This window comes from Propithecus coquereli, unplaced genomic scaffold (genome assembly GCF_000956105.1).
Source record: "Propithecus coquereli isolate 6110/MARCELLA unplaced genomic scaffold, Pcoq_1.0 Scaffold244, whole genome shotgun sequence".
In the NCBI taxonomy this organism is placed as follows: Eukaryota; Metazoa; Chordata; class Mammalia; order Primates; family Indriidae; genus Propithecus; species Propithecus coquereli.
In genome coordinates this window covers 514,794-533,625 of record NW_012147997.1, presented here as the reverse complement: position 1 = coordinate 533,625, position 18,832 = coordinate 514,794, and the positions used below count along the sequence as shown (strand labels likewise).

At 39.8% G+C, this 18,832-nt stretch overlaps 1 protein-coding gene across 1 annotated transcript in view; it reads left to right on the top strand.

Moving 5' to 3' along the window:
• COL19A1 (collagen, type XIX, alpha 1) overlaps positions 1 to 18,832 on the top strand; it is a 383,175-nt gene that overhangs the window by 351,659 nt on the left and 12,684 nt on the right. Inside the window, exons 43-49 of the mRNA XM_012646513.1 lie at positions 710 to 754; positions 3,698 to 3,742; positions 3,846 to 3,908; positions 8,466 to 8,501; positions 8,635 to 8,679; positions 11,299 to 11,469; positions 12,209 to 12,275. Of these exons, the coding sequence (XP_012501967.1) occupies positions 710 to 754; positions 3,698 to 3,742; positions 3,846 to 3,908; positions 8,466 to 8,501; positions 8,635 to 8,679; positions 11,299 to 11,469; positions 12,209 to 12,275 (472 nt within the window). The remainder of the gene's footprint in view (positions 1 to 709; positions 755 to 3,697; positions 3,743 to 3,845; positions 3,909 to 8,465; positions 8,502 to 8,634; positions 8,680 to 11,298; positions 11,470 to 12,208; positions 12,276 to 18,832) is intronic.

Genomic DNA, 18,832 nt, shown 5'->3' with positions numbered 1-18,832 from the left:
TCTGAGCCAAATTTGAGGACCATGACCTGGAGCCACGCCCAAGAGGTCTTGAGCAGTGGACTCAATGTGGCTGGGTTACAGTTTGGTTTTATACATTTCAGAGAGACAGGGGTTACAGGTAAAGTCATAAATCAATACATGGGAGGCATACATTGGTTTGGCCCAAAAAGGTGGGACATCTCAAAGCGGGGACTTACAAATCATAGGTGGATTTAGGGATTCATTAGTTGACCATTGGCTGAAAGAGTTAGGTTTTGTCCAAAAGACCAAGAATCAGCTGAAAGGAATGGTTGAGGGTTTTTTATCTAACATATGATGTTAGCTGAAAGGAATGTTTGAGAGTCTTTTATCTATCACATGATGCTATATCAGAATCAGGTTGGGAAGTAAACAACGTCATAAAAATCTTGTTTACTGAGATTTTATCATTTGTAGGCATGACTCATCTGGTCTCCTTAGGAAGGAATTTTGAGCAAAAGAAAAAGATTGAAGTTCAGTCCTCAATACCCGTAGGCCTGTTAATGGGTTACAAAGGATGTCCCCAAGAAGGGAGTGGGGCATGATAAGGCATGTCTGACCTTCCTCCTGGCAGGCGATTTAGTTTTAGGATATTCCTTTGGCCACAATGGGGTCCATTTAGTCAGCCAGTGGGGAGTGAGCCTTAATTTTATTTTAGTTCTCAGTAGCAATTTTTTTTTAATCCCAACAGGGAGATCGAGGCCCAGCAGGACCCCCGGGAATAGCCGGGATATCGGTGAGTTCAGATTATCTCACATCATTTTCACAGGTAAACATTTCTATCTCCAAGATAAACCTATGGCCAAGGACCAAAAGCGGATAGGGAGCATATTGTAACTCCGATGGCATTAGGTTCCTGAAACTTAGGTTAATAAATAAAACAGCCTCTCCCTTTCCTACCTCAAGAATACTTCATTCTTTATTTTCACCTTTTTCTTATTTTTTGTCTTCTTATTTTTTTTCTTCCCAGATCACTCTCATGGAGGGGAGGGAAAACCCAGTTACCTGTGGCTATCTGCTAATATTAACATATGAGAACAGCTCTGGAAAGCTTGTTTTGTTTCTCTATTCTTGTCATATTTCAAGGTTTCTCAATCTTCAAAAGGCAGAGTTCTTATCCTCTGGCATGTACTTCAAGTTCCTTGTATTAAGCTGCAATCTGCCTGAGTTATCCCTTAGCCCAGTGTTATTAGCAGAGCTTTATTGCTGCTAATGTTGCCTCATAAACTAGCCCTTCAATCCTCTCAATCATTTTTGTCGCTCTCCAGTGTCAAATGTTTTAATCTTATCAAGGTCTTTTCAAATGAATAGGAAGTGCTCCAGGAAAGGTTGAAATCATTTCTCTGAGCCCTAGGGATCATTCTGATCTTCATTCATGATGCTCTAATTAAAATTTTGTGGTCACGCTTTATGAATAAGAGATCATTTATACTCTTGCTAGGTGCCCTGCCAGGCAGGTGCAGGATATCATTAAAGGAAAGTCAATGGAAACCATGTGCTTGGATCCTAGGAACATGAGAAAGATAAGAAAAGGCCCTATTATCACCATCGACTACCACTCAATGACATCTACTGACACCCAACATCACCCAGAGACCCCTATCACCTCCTGTCACCCACCAACCCCCATCACTTACACTGCCAGGAGCCACTCTATTGCACTCCATTTAACTACTAAATCTTATAATCCATCATCTGCATCCTTTAGAGAGGATGACATCCCCTTAGTTAGCTTTCTAGATCAAGTTAATTATTTGTATGGTTGTGAAAGTAACATGAAAATATTTTCTTTGGCAAACACTTCAGAATTTTTTAGAAAAGGAAGCATTCTTCTTGAAAGTTGATGACACACTCAATCCCATCCCCTCCCCACTGCCCTGCTCACTACCATTCCTAGAAACATATTTGAAACTCTGTTTCTGGAATTGTCCTCAGAGCACCCTTACAACCTGCCCCCCTTATATTCACATCCTGTTTTTGCTTCCATGTGGTACAATGAAGATTAATTTTCTCCTGTAGTTACCCAAGTGTGACTACAAATTACTTTTTGCTATTATCCTAAATTGAGTCCATCTTCAAGGAGAAAATACTGGCCACTATTGAAAGTATTTAAAAGATGTGCAACAGTCTCAAAAGGCGATTGAAATGAGGGATTCCATAGATATTTTTTAACGATGTAGCATTATTGAAATAAGAGGCTAGTCTGCCAAGCTTATTTGGATGTCTAAAATGTGATACATTTACTTAAAAAGCAATTTTCATATCTTATAATTAAGAGCATGAACTGAAAATTACAGAAACAGGAAGAGGTAAAAATTTTACACATTGCAAATATGCAACTATTCATTTAAAGATGCACCTTTGCACTGTGGCTCAGAAAATAAAATAGTTAAATGGGTCTAGAAACAGTGGTGATAGTTACATGACAGTGTGAATGTACTTAGTACCACTGAATGCACTTTGTATACTTAAAAATGGTTAAAATGGTATATTTTATGTTATGTATATTTTACAATGATAAAAACAATTTTTTCAAAAAAAATTAATTGTTCTGGTTGAAGCAGGGTCAGGGCTTGCCCACTCACACACAGCGCGGTCACTGAGCTGATTACCAAGAGGACCCAATGCTGCTCTTGCTAGAACAGACCAATCTGTCCCTTTCTAGGATATTCAGGGATATCCAGGGACTTCTCCAGAGCTCCTTTTCTCCCTTTTCTCCCAGGAAGCATGTGGGTATACAGGAGGAAGTGTGTGCAAATGTTGGCCATGGGCCGGGGCCTTCGGTTAGCACACTGTCTCCTAAATGCTCTGAGTTCTCTGCTGGTCCTACCTGACCTTTGGGATTGCTGCTGCCTTCCATCAGTGTCCCCGGTCCCAAGGCCTGAACACGCCATCCCCAGTGCCCCACACCAAGACCCTTTGGACACTGGCCTTCTCTGTTCTAACATATCCCCCAGCTCAGGCCCACAGGAACATCGGGGGCTCCTACTTGCACACGCAGGCTGCGGGGAGCCGGCTGTCCTCTCAGACCTGTGTCTGTCCAGCTTCGCCACTCCGCCGTATCTGTACCCGTGAGGAGGTCTCCTTCCAAGGTTCTAAGCAGCAAGTGGGAAAAGCCCCTTTCTTTTCATGTTCCCCCAAAACCTACTGGGCTTTCTAAGGTCTCGAGCCCACACATACATCCCCACGTTGTCTGTTTTTCCCAGGTCCAAGGGGTAGAGGTGGTTTTCTTCCGGGAGGCAACATCGTTTGTTAGCCCGGTCTGGACACTTTGGCGCTTCTCTACTTCTAGTCTCTGCTGGGCTGCCGCCTCTCTCGTCCCTCCCTGTGGTCTCCCTGCTCCAGGAAAAACTTCTATGATGTCTGTGCCCTCCACCACTGCCACCCCCACACACAAAGCAAAGAAGAGCTGCCAGGAAAATAGGCACAAGAGGGATTTCCAACAATCACGATACATTGGTTTAATATTTTCAAAAATATCCTCCCTGCCCACCCCTCTGCCATCCACACAAATTTACATTCAGAGAACTGCCCCCTAGTCTGCAACTTACAGCCTGCAGAGCTGAGTCCGCTGGACTCTGGACCCTTAGGAATGCCACTTTAATTTGGAGAGCCGCAGTCCTGGAAGCATCATTCAGTAATTTCGCTCCTAACGTTTCTCTTCCATTTGCTTTGCCAGGGAAAACCTGGTGCCCCGGGGCCTCCAGGCATTCCAGGGGAACCGGTGAGTTGCCAGTCGCTTTCATACAGTTGCACCTGTGTTGCACTTGCTTGCAGTTTTAAAGCATTTCTTGGTGATTTATTTTTGTCTGTGGACATGTTTATAGGGTGAGAGAGGACCTGTTGGAGATATAGGTTTCCCTGGACCAGAAGGACCCTCAGGAAAGCCAGTGAGTATTTTTTACTATTTAAAATTTGTCACTTTGAGAACTGTTCTAAGCATTACCGCCTCACGCCTGTCTCTTCAGGAATTCTGAGATTTCAATAAGCAGTTTCCAAGGAAGTAAGAACAGGTTCTGCAAATGGATTTTTTGGGGTATGGGCAGGGTGTTCTCACTGAGTTTCCTAGATATCTATGTGGTATCTTTATGTCTTAAACAATAGTGAAAAAGGTAAGATTTTTGTGTTAAGTGCCAGAAAATTAGACTCATTACTTCTTAAGCCTAATGTTCTAAGCAGAATTAAAAAAAATAAATAAAATGGCCCGTCACAGCCTAAAATATAAAAATCCAAAGACTCACAGCTATAATACCTGTATGTTAAGCTAAAGATTAAAGTAGAAGCTATTTTCTCGAATTCCCTCTTTTATAAATGAGCCTTATTCTTACACTTTCATAAATCACCGCTGCCAAATGTGTCATCCCCTGGTGTCCTAAAAGTGCTCTGGGCTACTGATATATGGTATTGATGTGACATTGTAGCCATCATTCCTACTAATTCAATTCGGCATAAATTCATGTGGTCCCTGCTGTTTGCTAAGGATGTGCTGGGCCCTTAGGGAGGGGATATAAAGATGAATAAGACATATCCTACTCTGTGGTTCATTCTTCACAGAAGGTCACCACTCCCTTTGCTTGTTTATTTGCCGTGGTGCATGTGGGAGGAGGAGCCTTCCAGGAGAAGGGGGAGACTGAAGGTGAACAAGCAGTTCAGAGCTCATGAGGCTGGTTCAGCACCACTGTGAAACCTTCAGGGTTGGTGGCCCTCATCTCCGCAGAGAAGACAACATGAGAAAATGGAAAGCATATGCAATGTAGAGTCAGGAAGATCTGGGTCTGAATTATGACTCAAAGGGCTTTATGGGTCACTTCAATGACATGACCTATAGAATGCACTTCCAGTGTCCAACCATGGGAGGTGCTTAGTAACACTAGCTTAATTCCCTGCCTCCTGAGGGCAGACGGGATCCAGCGCGGTCAGGGCAGGGCGGATGGACATATTTGAAACTCAGACTTGGGGGTCGGGGACCAAGGGCAACATATGTAACCTAAACATCTGTACTCCCATAATGTGCTGAAATAAAAGAAAAAATAAAATAAAATAAAATAAAAAATAAATAAAAAAAAATAATTCCCTGCCTCCATCCCCAACCCCTGAAAGCCATCTCATAAAAGGTTGCCATTGGGTCATCAGGAGATTGTGCAAAAAGCAATTTGTTCATTCAACAAATATTTCTTGAGCACCTACTATATGCAAGGCACTGTTCTGGGTGCTAACAACTCATGGGGTTTGCATTCTAGTATAGGAACCCAAATAAAAAATGAACACACACACAGGTTCAGGCAGAAAAAAATCTAAGTAAAGTGACGCACTAGATTGTCATTTAAATAGGGAAGTCAGAGAAAGCCTGTTCATGATTGGATCAGAAACCTGCATGAAGTAAGAGATCAAGCCATGGGGAGGTCAAGAGAACCATTGTTTCAAGAAAAAGAAATGGTTAATTGATTGGTGAGCCTGGTGAAGTCAAGGAACAGCAAAAGGCATGAAGTCAAGAATAAACTGTGTGAAAGAAGAGTGGGGGATGGACACGCTTGAAGCTCTGACTTGGGGGAGGGGGCAAGGGCAACATATGTAACCTAAACATCTGTACCCCCATAATATGCTGAAATAAAAAAAAAGAAGAGTGGGGAAGATACTGAGGGAGACATAAGCAGTAGCCAGACCACAAGGAACTTCTAAGCCAGGGAATGGAGTTTGAATTTCATTTGCAATATGGTAGAAATCCGTTGGAGCTTTTGTAGCAAGGAACAAAAATGATGGGACTACATTTTAAGGATACTTTGACTATTGTATGGAGAATACACTGTAAGGAGCAGAGTGGAAGCAGACAGAAAGTAAGGAAGCATCGCCATAATCTTTATGAGAAATAACAATGATTGGAACAGGGAGGTCATGCTTAGGGGAATTTAGGATGTACGTTGAAGGGAGAGCCAAGAACACCTGCCGATAGACTAGATGGGAAGTGTGAGGGAAAGGGACAGATCAAAGCTGTGGTGTGGGGTCTGAGCAACTATGTGAGAGTAGTGCTATTTGGTAAAACAGGGAAGATGGAAGTTAGGTGGGTTTGGTAGGGAAAGCGAGAGTCCCTGTTTGCAGTGTGTTCCTGTTGAAGCACTAGTAGATATCCAGGTGGAGGTGTCAAGAGTGCAGTGGATAGATGCATCTGGAATTAACAGAGTGGCCAGGATTGGAGAGACTGAGCCTGGGCAAAGTGGAGTCACTCTGGATAGGCAAGGAAGGGAGCTCTTCAACTGTTAGGAGAAGAACCTGCAAAGAAGACTGAGAAGGTACAGCCAATGAGATAGGAAGAAAACCAGGTGAATGAGCTTTCCTGGATGTCAGGTGAGCTAAGTGTTCCAAGAGAAAAGAGAAAGGAGTGGTAAACATACAAATAAGTAACAGAAGGATTGATAATTCTCCACGGGATTTAAAAATGTGAAGATCATTGGTGGGAGAGATTACAGCATGATGTTAGTATCTTGATAAGAATGATCCAGTTGAAAGGGGAAATTTGATGATACAAGAGAGTGGAGATTCCTTTGAGTAGAGAAGGAGAATTGATATTCTGCTCACAAGTGGAAATTGGCCTTAACTAGGAACAGAGAGTTCATCTTTCTTATCAGTGGGGTGGGGTAAGGTGCAGAAATTGGGGTACAAATCCACAAAGGTCAAAGTATCAAGTGGAGAGATGGGGAGGGTGTTCTCCCCTGTTTATTTTCTCAGTGGAAGAAGAATCGAGGTCATTAGCTGGGTGTGAGGAGTAGGCAGGTGATGCTGGAGTTTTGAAGAGACAGGAAACTGTGTAAACGAGTACTTTTGGAAAGAGCGAAAGGGAGTCAAATTGGAAAATACAGAAGGATAATCTGGTAATGCTGGCGGTTGCTGGCAATCTGCTGTCATACGTTTAGGTTGAGCAAAGCTACAGAGCTTTCTTCAACTAGTTAGCTGCTCAGAGGCAGGTATGGGGTGGGTAGAAAGTTGCTTGTACCCAGGCATGGGGTTCTTCCAGATAAATGAGATGAGAACAGAGTGGAGCAAATACATGTGAGTTATTATAAAACAGGAATCCTGTTTTGGAATCCTGAAAACAGGATTCCCCTATGGATAGAAAGGAACATCTTCATGTACAAAAGAGGACACTCCTGATGGTTTTTGATAAATTACTAGAGACAAAAGAAAAGGTTGTAGGGTTTTCTTTTCTTATATTGTTATCAAAAACATGAATTCCATTTTTACACTAGATTTATCTTCTTTTATTCAAGTGACACAGCTGTTGCTTTCACATCCTCTCCTTAATCGGCTTTGTCTTTGTTGCTTGTGTTCCTGGATGTAATAAATTCTTTGAACCATATACTTCAGGTAACACGTTCTTAGTTAAAGTACTCTCGATAATTCCCAGGACGTTTCAGAGAGGTTGGGGCACTATGGTTGGGTTAGCAGCTGTGACAGATGTCAGTGCAATTTACGGCAGTGAAAGCATGCAGTTGCCTACAGTTCCATGCTCACAGAATCTGTGCCAGCACAGTAAGACTCCGGGGCTTTTCAGAGGAGCATGGCCACGCAATTGCCCGCTGGCTAAGAAATCTTATTCCTCACTTTGATGTTCCTCTTCAAATCGCATCTCAAAAACACATCTGCTGTTGGACTCTAGGCATTTGATTTGACCCCAAGTACTTTTCCTTCTTATACCTCCCAGCCAATAGTTCTCCCAGCCTTAAAATCTTCAAGCAGGACTAGGCTTTATCACCACTTCTAGAACTACTTCTTAAAGTTCAGGAGACTTCCAGTTTTCTAATAAAATGTCACTATTTAAAACTCTCAAAAATCATCATTACAGATTTCTTACTTTTCTTTCGTATTTTCTAACTGAAAAATAACAATTGTTCTCTAGCTGACAGTTTATTTCTTCGTAGGATCATGCTCTGGCCGTGTTATGAAATTCCCCCAGCAGCAACTGAGACAATTTACTGACAATGACTCTCTGTGCTGGAAAATTTGTTAGAAGATAACAAAAATGCCATACCCCAGCCACTTAGTGCCATGGGTCACCTTCTTGTTTCTCAGGATGTACCTTGTAAGAGAATAAGAAAAGAAAAAGAAAATAACTTTTGTTGACTGTTTACAGTGGGTTGTGTATTTTTCATGAATTTTACTTATTCCTTAGTTTTAAGGTTATTATTATTTTCTTCACTTTAGAAGTGAAGAGGCTGATGCTAGTGAGATTAAATAAATGGCTAAAGCAAGGTGAATGGAACTAGTAATGGACAGGATCAAAATTTGAACTCAGGGCTGTCTGATTCTATTAATTTGCTTTCCATTTCGTCATATTACCTCACCAAGATCTCAGTAGAAATATGAGTAAGAAACTGTCCTTGAAACTTTACCCTTTTGTTGTGTTTAACTATGTTAATGAAGAATTAGAAATATTAATCTTTTTGTCTTTACAGGGAATAAATGGAAAAGATGGGTTACCAGGTGCTCAGGTATGGAAAACATCATTTAAAGTAAAAGTTCCAATGCATACTGCATCCAGAATACCTACCAACATTTAGGTCAATCAGATTGATGAAAACTCTTAGCAAGCAGTGATTCTTAGTGTTGACCTCTGTTTTTCAGGGCATCATGGGTAAACCTGGAGATAGAGGACCGAAAGGAGAACGTGTATGTATATTACTATTGTGATTGTTATTCAAGTCTGTCTTTTACAATTTTCTCATATTTGGGTTACACAATTATTTATCTAAAACCCTACAAATCTCCCAATATGAAAAGAAGGTATGTGACCCAAGATCTCCACTGGACATAAAATATGACAATTAAAGGACTCAGAGCAGGTCGTATGGCAGGTACACTACATAGGTGACCTTTGCACCCAGCTAGGTCTACTTTGCTACTCCAGTTTGGAAAGCTTTTATAATACTCCTATCTCAGACACAAATCCCTACTATAACCATTACCCATGTTCTTTTTACTTAAAGCAGGGTTTGTCAGCCTCAGCACTGTTGATATTTGGGGGCAGATAACTCTTTGTCGTGGTTGGCTGTCCTGTGTATCGTAGAATGATTAGCAGCATCCCTGGTCTCTGTCCACCGGATGCAGTTGCACTGCCATGCCTCCACTTACCGCAACCAAAAGTGTCTCCGGACATTACCAAATGCCTCCTGGAGATCAAAATTGCCCTGGTTGAGAACCACTGACCTACAGGAAGACTATGTGGAGTAAGGAAGGTGTTGTGAGGGGCTAGAGAAATGGAATGGGGCAACTGAATGTATACCGGTCCCTAGTAATGCCAATTATGTTATATGCTTTTATTTGAATTATTTTGGTTGCTGTTATCATTATTGCAACTTCCCATTATTTTCTTAAATGAACTTTAGCATTTTTTAGCAGGATTAGAGTCCTGCCACTGCAATGGGTTACTTAAGCATTGTTATTCAGTGTCATTCTATTAAGGGCTGCTATTGTGTGTGAGTGTGGGCACATGTGTGTTTGTATGGTGGTGTCTGGTTTAGTAGTTTTTATTTGTTATTACGAAAATAATCCATAGTAACTGAAAGACTTGTGAAAATACTGATTATAAATTTTAAAAGAAAGAAAAAATCTAACTTATCTCACTTATCCCAGCGACAAGAACTTTGACATTTTGGACATATTTCCATCTCTCTCACTCATATGTATAGTACACACATATATGTATTAATATAACAAAGATATACATTTACCAAAATGGATTTACACTGTCTTATAAATGACTTTTTTCACCTAACAGTATATAATGACCTTCTTTCTCTGTCAGTAAATATAGATCTACATCTACCTTTTAATTGCTATTAATATATGTTATTATGTTTGAATATACCTTATTTCACTTACTAGTCCCCTTTTTCTGAGCATTTAGATTATTTCCAGTTTTCTTAATAATAAACATCACTATTATGAACATCTTTTTACCTAACTTATAAAATAATTTTGATATTTTAAAGATTTTGTTTATTTTGCACATGGTCAGAGTATTGATCATTGATTGAAGCATGCTGGTATTTTTTTTTAAAGTCATCTCAGAAATTTCTCCCAATGTGAGCTGGGTCGATAGACCTGTATACAAATATATCTTTATAACAAAGACAATAGCATTGATATTAGGCTCAACTGTTTTTCTTTCTTTCTGTATGGCTTCTTTCTATATCTCTTCACATTCCATATCATGTAGGTCTCTGTAATTGTTCATTTCTTTTCGTTATTTTTTAAATCGAGATAAATAGAGTTTGGCCTTTTGCAGAGTAGTCACAAATAAAAGACTAATGCGATGAGATAGAGGGCAGCTTCGAGCACCGTTTTGTCATATTTGGTGTGAGCATAACTTCCTGGAGTTGTGCAAATGAATCTTTGAAAATCTATGGCTGAAATATCTGCCATGATCAGTCTCTCCTCCTCTCTTGCACAAACACATACATTAGTGGACACATTGCAGGATAAAAGAGAGTATTAAAGAAATGTAATATCAGATTCAGGCACATCTAATATAATCTTTTCCTCATTTATTATGACATCTTACTCAACTAATTCTCTTGTAGTTCATTTATTCTACTGAGTAAATGATCTCAGTGACAGTCCTCCCCCGACAAGTCACCTGCTTTGAACCTTCTCAAAGATTCCCTTCTCCCTTCTCACCTTCCTGTGTCCTATATGTTTAGGACACAGCGATCACACTCATGTGCACACACACATGCATACACGTGTAAAACACAAGTACAGAAGACAAACACAAAGGGTCTAATAAAGATCAACTAAACAGAATGAAGTGGAGGATGGAGGAGAAGCACATGATTTAGGAGACGTTTTGAGTCTCCTGAAGTTTTTTTAAGTGAAAAATCTCAGTGATGAGATCCTCTCGGCAACCTTGCTTTACTATTGCGAAGGAGACCCAGGCCTCAAGTGACAGCTGGTGTTGACTTTCGAAAGCGCCATCATTCTAGACTAGCAACCGAGTACAACCAACATTTTCACTAACTTTCATGTATGGAATGCTTCCAAGGCACCAGGCATTGGTGTAAGCACTTTTCTTGGGTCAATTCATTTATTTCTCAACATCACGCTACTTAGTGTATACTGTTAATATCCCCACTTTGTAGGAGAGGAGGCCAGGGCACAGAGTTTGATTCATTTGTGCAAGGCCCCGTAGCTAATAAGTGCCAGCATGCATCCAGAACCTTTGCTCTTCACCACAGCTGATGTGGTTCCAGAAGAGATAATTCTTTACCTTTTTTTCCTTTTTAACAGGGTGATCAGGGAATTCCAGGAGACAGAGGCCCACAAGGTGAACGGGGAAAGCCAGGCCTTACAGGAATGAAGGGGGCCATAGGCCCTGTGGGGCCACCAGGAACTAAAGGCTCTATGGGATCCCCCGGCCACCAAGGCCCTCCAGGGTCTCCAGGCGTCCCCGGCACTCCAGTAAGTGGTTCTGAGAGCTCCAGGAGCTCCTGGCTTGTATTGACAGTGTAACACTTTCACAATGAAAGCAACGATAATGCCTTTTAAATAAATAAAACAAAGCTAAACTGATCTCTGTGGGGGTAACGATGGCTGTCATGTAAAGTTATGTGCCAGATCCTCTGCTAAGCACTTACCTGTTTCCAATGTGTAAATTACGGAATAAACTTTATCATGAAATGGGTAAAACTTAGTAAGTTTTATCCCATGAATAAAACATTTTAAAGAATAATCCAGTCTACTTGTAGTTCTCTTCCATGTTCTCTTCCTTTGAAGATACATTATAAAAACAGATACTGACTTTGGCAGTGTTCGGGGATTGGTTAGAAGTTAAATTGTGACTGGGATACTCACATCATGATAACATTCTTTAACTTTATAGAATGAAGTAATAGAAAATGTCTTTTCTAATTGTATACAGCTGTATCTTTCTATTTAATAGGAAACATGTTGCTATCACTGGTTATATTAATAATTCCAGCCCACAGCTTTTAAAGCAGTTATGCACTGCAACTTATTCCCAAATTTGATCAAAACAGGAGATATTTATTGCCCAATATAGTAAATTGCCAAAAGCATTTTTCTTGATAAATGTATCTCTACAGAATTTTCAAGTATGCATACCAACCCAATTATTTTTATTCTTTATTTATTTATGTTATGCTCTATTTTAACAGATCTTTTTTTTTTCCTTCTTTAGGCTGATGCAGTTTCATTTGATGAAATAAAGAAGTATATTAACCAAGAGGTCCTAAGGATTTTTGAAGGTTAGGTTTGCTTAATAACATTTATGAAGTTTTCACTGATTCCCACCTCCCATCCACTATGGGAAATCCCTTCAGCAACATTCTTGAAGGACAGTCATACAACAACAAAATTCTTCCTTACGCTAAGTTAAATTTTGCCTCCCTGGAACTTCCTCTCATCATTCCTGTTCTGTAAAATGACATAGGTAAAGTATCTTCTTTTATTCACATAACAACCTTTTGAGTATTTTTCAATATCCATCATATTCTTCCTTAGTTTTCTATAGAGTGTATGTGTCTAGCTCCCTCACTATTGTCACCTTGGGAAATGCTTAATTTGTAAATGGCTCTCATTTACCCAAGAGTCTTTTGACCAAGGCATAGTACAGTGTCTCTCAATTTAGACCAGGGTCAGCAAACTGTAGGCCACCAGCCAAATCCACCTGCCACCTGTTTTTGTATGGCCTACAAACTGAGAATGGTGTTTGCTTTTTGGGGTGGGGAGAGGTCACATTTTTCAATGGTTTTTAAAAATCAAAAGAAGGATATTTCATGATATGTGAAAATGATCTCAAATTTGAATTTATTTCCATAAATAAAGTATTAGAGCACAGCCATGCTCATTTCTTTACATATCTTCTCTGGTTGCTATCACATTATAGCAGCAGAACTGAGCAATTGTGACAGGAAAACTATAGTCCACGAAGGCTATAGTCCACGAAGGCTAAAATATTTACTGTCTGGTCCTTACAGAGAAAGTTTTCTGACCCCTTCTCTAGAATTTCAATAATTCAGCCTAAGATAGCATTGCTTTTTTTGTTTTTAAAGCATCATTATGTTGTTGATTCATTTTGAGTTTTAAATTAACTAATAACCCTGGATCTTCCTTATACAAACATTTTTAAATGAGGTGTTTCTCATTATGGATTTGTGTTCATTTTTAAAATCTAAGTGTGTGTGTGATCTTATGTTTCTTCTTATTAATTTCAAATGATTTATGTTCATACCTTGTCACGACCTAAAGGTATCTTTTGAAATGTTGTCTCTTGTAGGGCAAGTTGGCTGACCGTACAACTTTACAACTACATTTTTTAAGCATGTCATCATTCTAGTTGTTTAAAATGTTGAATAAAAAGGCCAGGAGTCAAGGATTAGGTCTTTCTAAATGCCACTGGATTCCTCTACCCACTTGTAAATCATCTATTAATCTATTGTTTATTGATCTCTGAATCCATAGAGTTATCCTAAAAATATACTCTACATTTCTTTGTCTATTCACAAGGATATCACGTGATTTTTTCAAATGATTTGCTAAAATAAAGAACTCTTCCCTCAACTGTAAGATTAATAAAATGGGTATTATTTGTCTTTAATAAATAAATCCACATTGGTTCTCATGGTTTCTACTCCCTTTACGTAGCATCCATAAGCCAAAATAGATTGTTGAATTTCGTAAAGAATAATATTATAAAATACTATGAGTACATCTTGAGACTTTCTGCTGGAAACATGGAATCAGCTATACTCCAAGGAGCCCTGATTATTTTAAATAATAATTAGCATTAGAGACTGAAATCTCAGTACTCGAGTGAACATTATCTTGTTTTTTATAAGCACTGGAGTTAGAGCAGAGTAACAGTAGAAATTTTAGCTGCTTTAGTGACAGTACAGTCATGAATTAATGTCGTTGATTTCAATTTACCTTGCTCTCTACTAAGTATCTTTACCCTGGTCTTATTTGACAGTTTATTAATGCAATTGTCTGCTCTTTTTTATTGAACTATCAGTCTTCTCTTTGTAATTTTAACGTTGCCTTTAAATTTAGAAATCTTCTCTCTTCTTTTCTTTTTTCTTTTGAACTGTGCATCAAGCGTCAAGGAATGGGCTCTACAATTTGCAATCCAAGCATTCATTTCCCCCTCAACAAGCCTCCCTCAAGCATCAACTGCTTGAAAAAGACATCTCAAGCTCTCCAGGGGAACACTGAAGAATATATAAGTGGCTACATAATCTGCAGGGCTCAATGAAAAGTGAAAGTGCAGGTGCATTTGTTCAAAAATGATTGAGAATTTTAAGACAGCAAGGGTAGAGCATTAAAGTAAGCATGGGGCCCTGTGAGACTGCACAGGTACCATGTCCATGAAAGCCGGTCCTGGGCACAACATATCTAAGATCTCAGACAGCATCCATGCCTTTAATTGACCACAACCATAAAAAGAGAAATGCCAGCAAATATATGTTTTTGACTTGCAATCTAAGGTTTTCCTTTAACTCTTAATTTCTGTGGGCTCTAGTGTCGCTATCTTTTATCTCAGGTAGCTTTAATGTTGAACTTCAATCTCTTAAAAGGCTTTAGATAAAAACACATTTAATTGCTTACTAGTTAATTAGTCCAACTTTTTGAAGACTGATTAAGAATGTCAGAAAATATAACCAAGCATTTTCAGAAAAAAATGTGATATATTGAGATAAGAGAGGTGTTCATTTTGCAAGTCCAACAGACACTGAATGAAAGCGTGGTCCCTAGCGGCCTGTTCCATGCATTCAGCAGAAGAGACACTGCTACTCCCACCTGGGGAAGGCTCCGTGCTGCCCACTCCCAGGCCATTCTGTGGCTACTCTCGTGAAGGGCTGTCAGTGTTCCGAGGAGTGAGGTCAGGGGAATTGGGCCACTCTCCATCTGTCTTAGGGCAGGCTCGCTTGGCTTGTGCTTTCTGAGCAGCTCCTCCTGTAAGTCTGCACCCTTCCCTTCTGAGTTCCTGCCCCTTCCTCCTCTCTCAGAGTCTTCCCTCTCTGGACACTGACAGATGCATAGTTTTCCCCAGGTCTCCTCTGACTTCACCCCTGTCTCTCCTACTGCCTCTCTCAGTCTCTTCCAGGTGAGTGGCTGGACCCCCACGAGAGCCAGGCCTCCCTCAGGAGCCACAGATGTCTTAGCCTCAAGACAATATTCTAAAGTGACCCACAGGAAATTCTTTCCTGAGACTCCTAGACTCTGAGACTCCGTATATTATATCCCTCTCCTTTTATCTCTGTTGACACCAGTCCAGCAAAACTGTCTTCTCCCAAACAAAATTGTACCTGAAGCCCAGAATTTAGTTATTTAGCACTTAAGTTAATTTGTCTCAAGATCATTTCAATTCAGTCCCTTTCATTTTCCACTGAGAAGCCACATTCCCCATGGCTTCTGAACACCATTTACAAAAAAGAAAAACTCCATTTTCACAAATCATAGAGCTCAAGGTCACAGTTCCCTTTTCAGAAAGCTTTCCCTCTAAAAGCGAAGACGAAGTTTCACATGCTAAAACAGTTACAGTTAAGTAGTCCAGACAGTTAAGTGCTACAGTTAGGTAGCACCCACCTGCCTCTCCTTTCTTAGCAGTTTCACAAGAGACAGTGTCAGAGACAGCCAGTGCTTATCTCTGCCGCACGCACCAGTGCACATCTGCAGCCTCAGGAGCCATTCTGTCTGTGCAGCAGGTCATGGACTGTCAGTAGGGGCTCGAGGGAGTCTTTAGGCGACCCTGTTCCCTCCACACATTTATCATCCCGGATGTCCAGATTAGAGCCTCCAGTGAAATCCTAGACCAGGACCCAAAATTTGAGATCTCCTTACGGGGCTTTTCGACTCTCTCTGGGGCTTCCCAAGTGACTCCACTGACATAACATCCGCAGATCTCACACCTTGGGCTATTTCCCAGGCTGCCCACTCCTCCTTTAGCATCCTTATGCCCCTCCCCAGACCTAACCATGGTGGAAGGAGGTGTCTTCCCAGCAATCCCCAGTCTGGGCTCCAGGTGGATCACAATGCACAAACATGCATGCACTTCGAAGTTAAATTAATTCCCAATTTGATTGGCCAGCAACAGATCAAGTCCTTTTGCAAGCAAAGTGGCTACACAGGGCAAGGACAGATGCTGTCCCTGTGTCTCAGCTTAGCGTCTTTTGGCTTTATAAGGGCTTTGCAGATGCCCACACAAATTAGGATCTTGCCAGAGCTAAGAAGTTTAATTCTTGCTATTACACCATCCTATTATACTTGAGGATTTACACCAACATGCAAGAAGAATTTACCAATCTATGCAGACATGTGTATAAACATCTTGCTTTCTTAGTTCTTGAGATAAACATGGGCCCAACAAGGCCATGCCTGCAACTGCAGGAGAAAAGGAATATTAGGGCTAAATGCTCCTGAACAATATATGCCTCCAGATTTCTAGTGTTCAGGAAATCCCCTTACCTATGTTTTCTCCATTTTTCATACATACGTTTCATATACATATATATGAATGAATGTGAATATGTATTATCCTGTTCTCTTGTTTCAAGGTTGTAACCTCTTGCCTCTCTACAACTAAGATATTAATTTATGTATGTATACGTATATACGCATCATCCAATAGATACACATCACTGGAGATATAAATGTAGGTCGTTTTAAAAAATATTTTTTACAACATAGTCCATGTTACTTCTGATTTGCTTCTTTCTGTTTATTTGCTTGGGACTCTATTGCTCAGTTTATAGGATTTCCTCGGTATCCAGTAATCCTTGGTAGTCTGCTCATATATAAGAGCAGGTTTTTAAAAATTGATTAAAAGTTGTGAGTGAACACTAGGGCTTGCCAACTATGAGCTTTACTGGAGGGTCGTCTAGCTGGGCTGTTTAAGTGAAGGCCCCTCAATTTTAGTTTCTTTAAATCTTTCCTCTTAGTGTGGTGAGATTCCCCAGTGGAAATGCTTCCATTCCCTGCCTGGCTGCCAGCTCAGCACTGAGCATGTCAACACTCATTTATTTTTCTTAATTTCAGTATGGAAGCCCAAGTCTCAGTGGAGTCTAGGGTCCCCAGTGCAGAGACAGACTATTTACCCTTTTTAGACAATTAACCTTCAGTCTTTTGCTAGGGTTGGTGAAGGGCCACTGCCCAGCTGTGTAGAGTAGAGAAAGGAATTTCAAAGACTACTGCTTAAAAAGGCTTTCAAGTGTTCCTTATTTTAGTTCCCCTCCTTCACCCCCCATTTCCACAGGTAACTTGTACTGCCAATTCCCGAGCCTCTTGAGGATTTTGTGGTTTAAATCAGGTTATTTCTCTGCTTCTAGTGGAAGGGTTTGGTTTTCTTGAGTTTGCTGAGTCATATATCACTCAGCCTTCTGGTTCTCAGCTTCCAAATTTTTGTTTCTATTGTCTCCTTTCGTATTCTCCCCATTCTTGTGGTTTTATGCCTTTAAGAATATCTTAATTATTGCTTTACAGGGATTCAGGAGGTAGTTACTGCAGATGCATATGTTCAATCTATCATCTTTACCCCTAATAACATTTCAAAGCAACATGCTTATAAAGGTAGTGAAGGATTGGGCCAGAGGTAAATGAAGTAGTAACAACCTGTGGGTCATAATGAACGACAAAATAAATATTAATATGAATCCACCAAATGATGCTGTTGAATTAATAATTAATGAAACTAGAAAATAATTATTAAAATATCACAGGAAATTACTCTTTCAGTATTTTTCCCCTTAGGAAAGAACTATATTTAATTTGGGTTTCTATATTTCAGACACATATGGAAAAGCCCTGGAATAATACAACCAAAAAGTGATTTAGAAAGCAGATTACCAAGTCTGCGAGTAAAAGTTATTTAACCTGAAGGCTAATAGGTAATCATATTATCAACTATATGACTGATTTCCCAAGGGAAATACTCATTAAATGCTCTCTGTTTCCATAATGGGGTAACAAAATAAAATAAGCTGAAGTTATACCAAGAAAATGTGTAATTAAACATTTAAATGGACATTAGGAGAAAAAGATTAGTTTCTCTCTGAAATATTTACAAATTCTATCTGTGAGATAGAAAGTAAACATGGGCCAGATGACATCTGAATGTCCCTTCCTTCTCCAAATAATGGAATTTATTATTACATTAATATTAATATCTCCATTATATTAACGAGCCCATTCTCCAAAGAAACCAAGCCTTGGTCTCAATTGTCAGAATGACTGCTGTGGTTTTGCCTTAGCAGATGGAATATGTGTGTTTTGTTTATACATGCTTCCATCTGAATTCTTTAATTTCCTGCCTTATTAGAAAAGCATCGCCAAAAACAGTTTAATTGACTAAAGATCCCTGAAAACAGAGGAAAGGAAATTAAGAATATACTGGCCTTTATAATTAATTTAGATGCTCAGAAACATATTATTTTAAATTCTAGAGCATTTAGGGTAGGGTTCAGAAGAGGTAATTACCCTTATGCTAAATGACTATTTCTGAGAATATCTCACAGGTAGATAATTTACAGTTAGAAGTAATTATTTAAAATAATTTTGTTTTGCTAGAAATATTAAAAACCACCCAAAGTACATGTAAACTCAATTAATACATTAAAGAGGAAAAATTAGTACTGTGAATATTTTTGTTTAGACATTGAAGGTATTCAAAGAGATATGTTTCAAATTAAGGATAATTGTACCTGAAACATATCTTTTTTAAAGTGAAAAATAGGCCGGGCGCGGTGGCTCACACCTGTAATCCTAGCACTCTGGGAGGCCGAGGCGGGCAGATCGTTTGAGCTCGGGA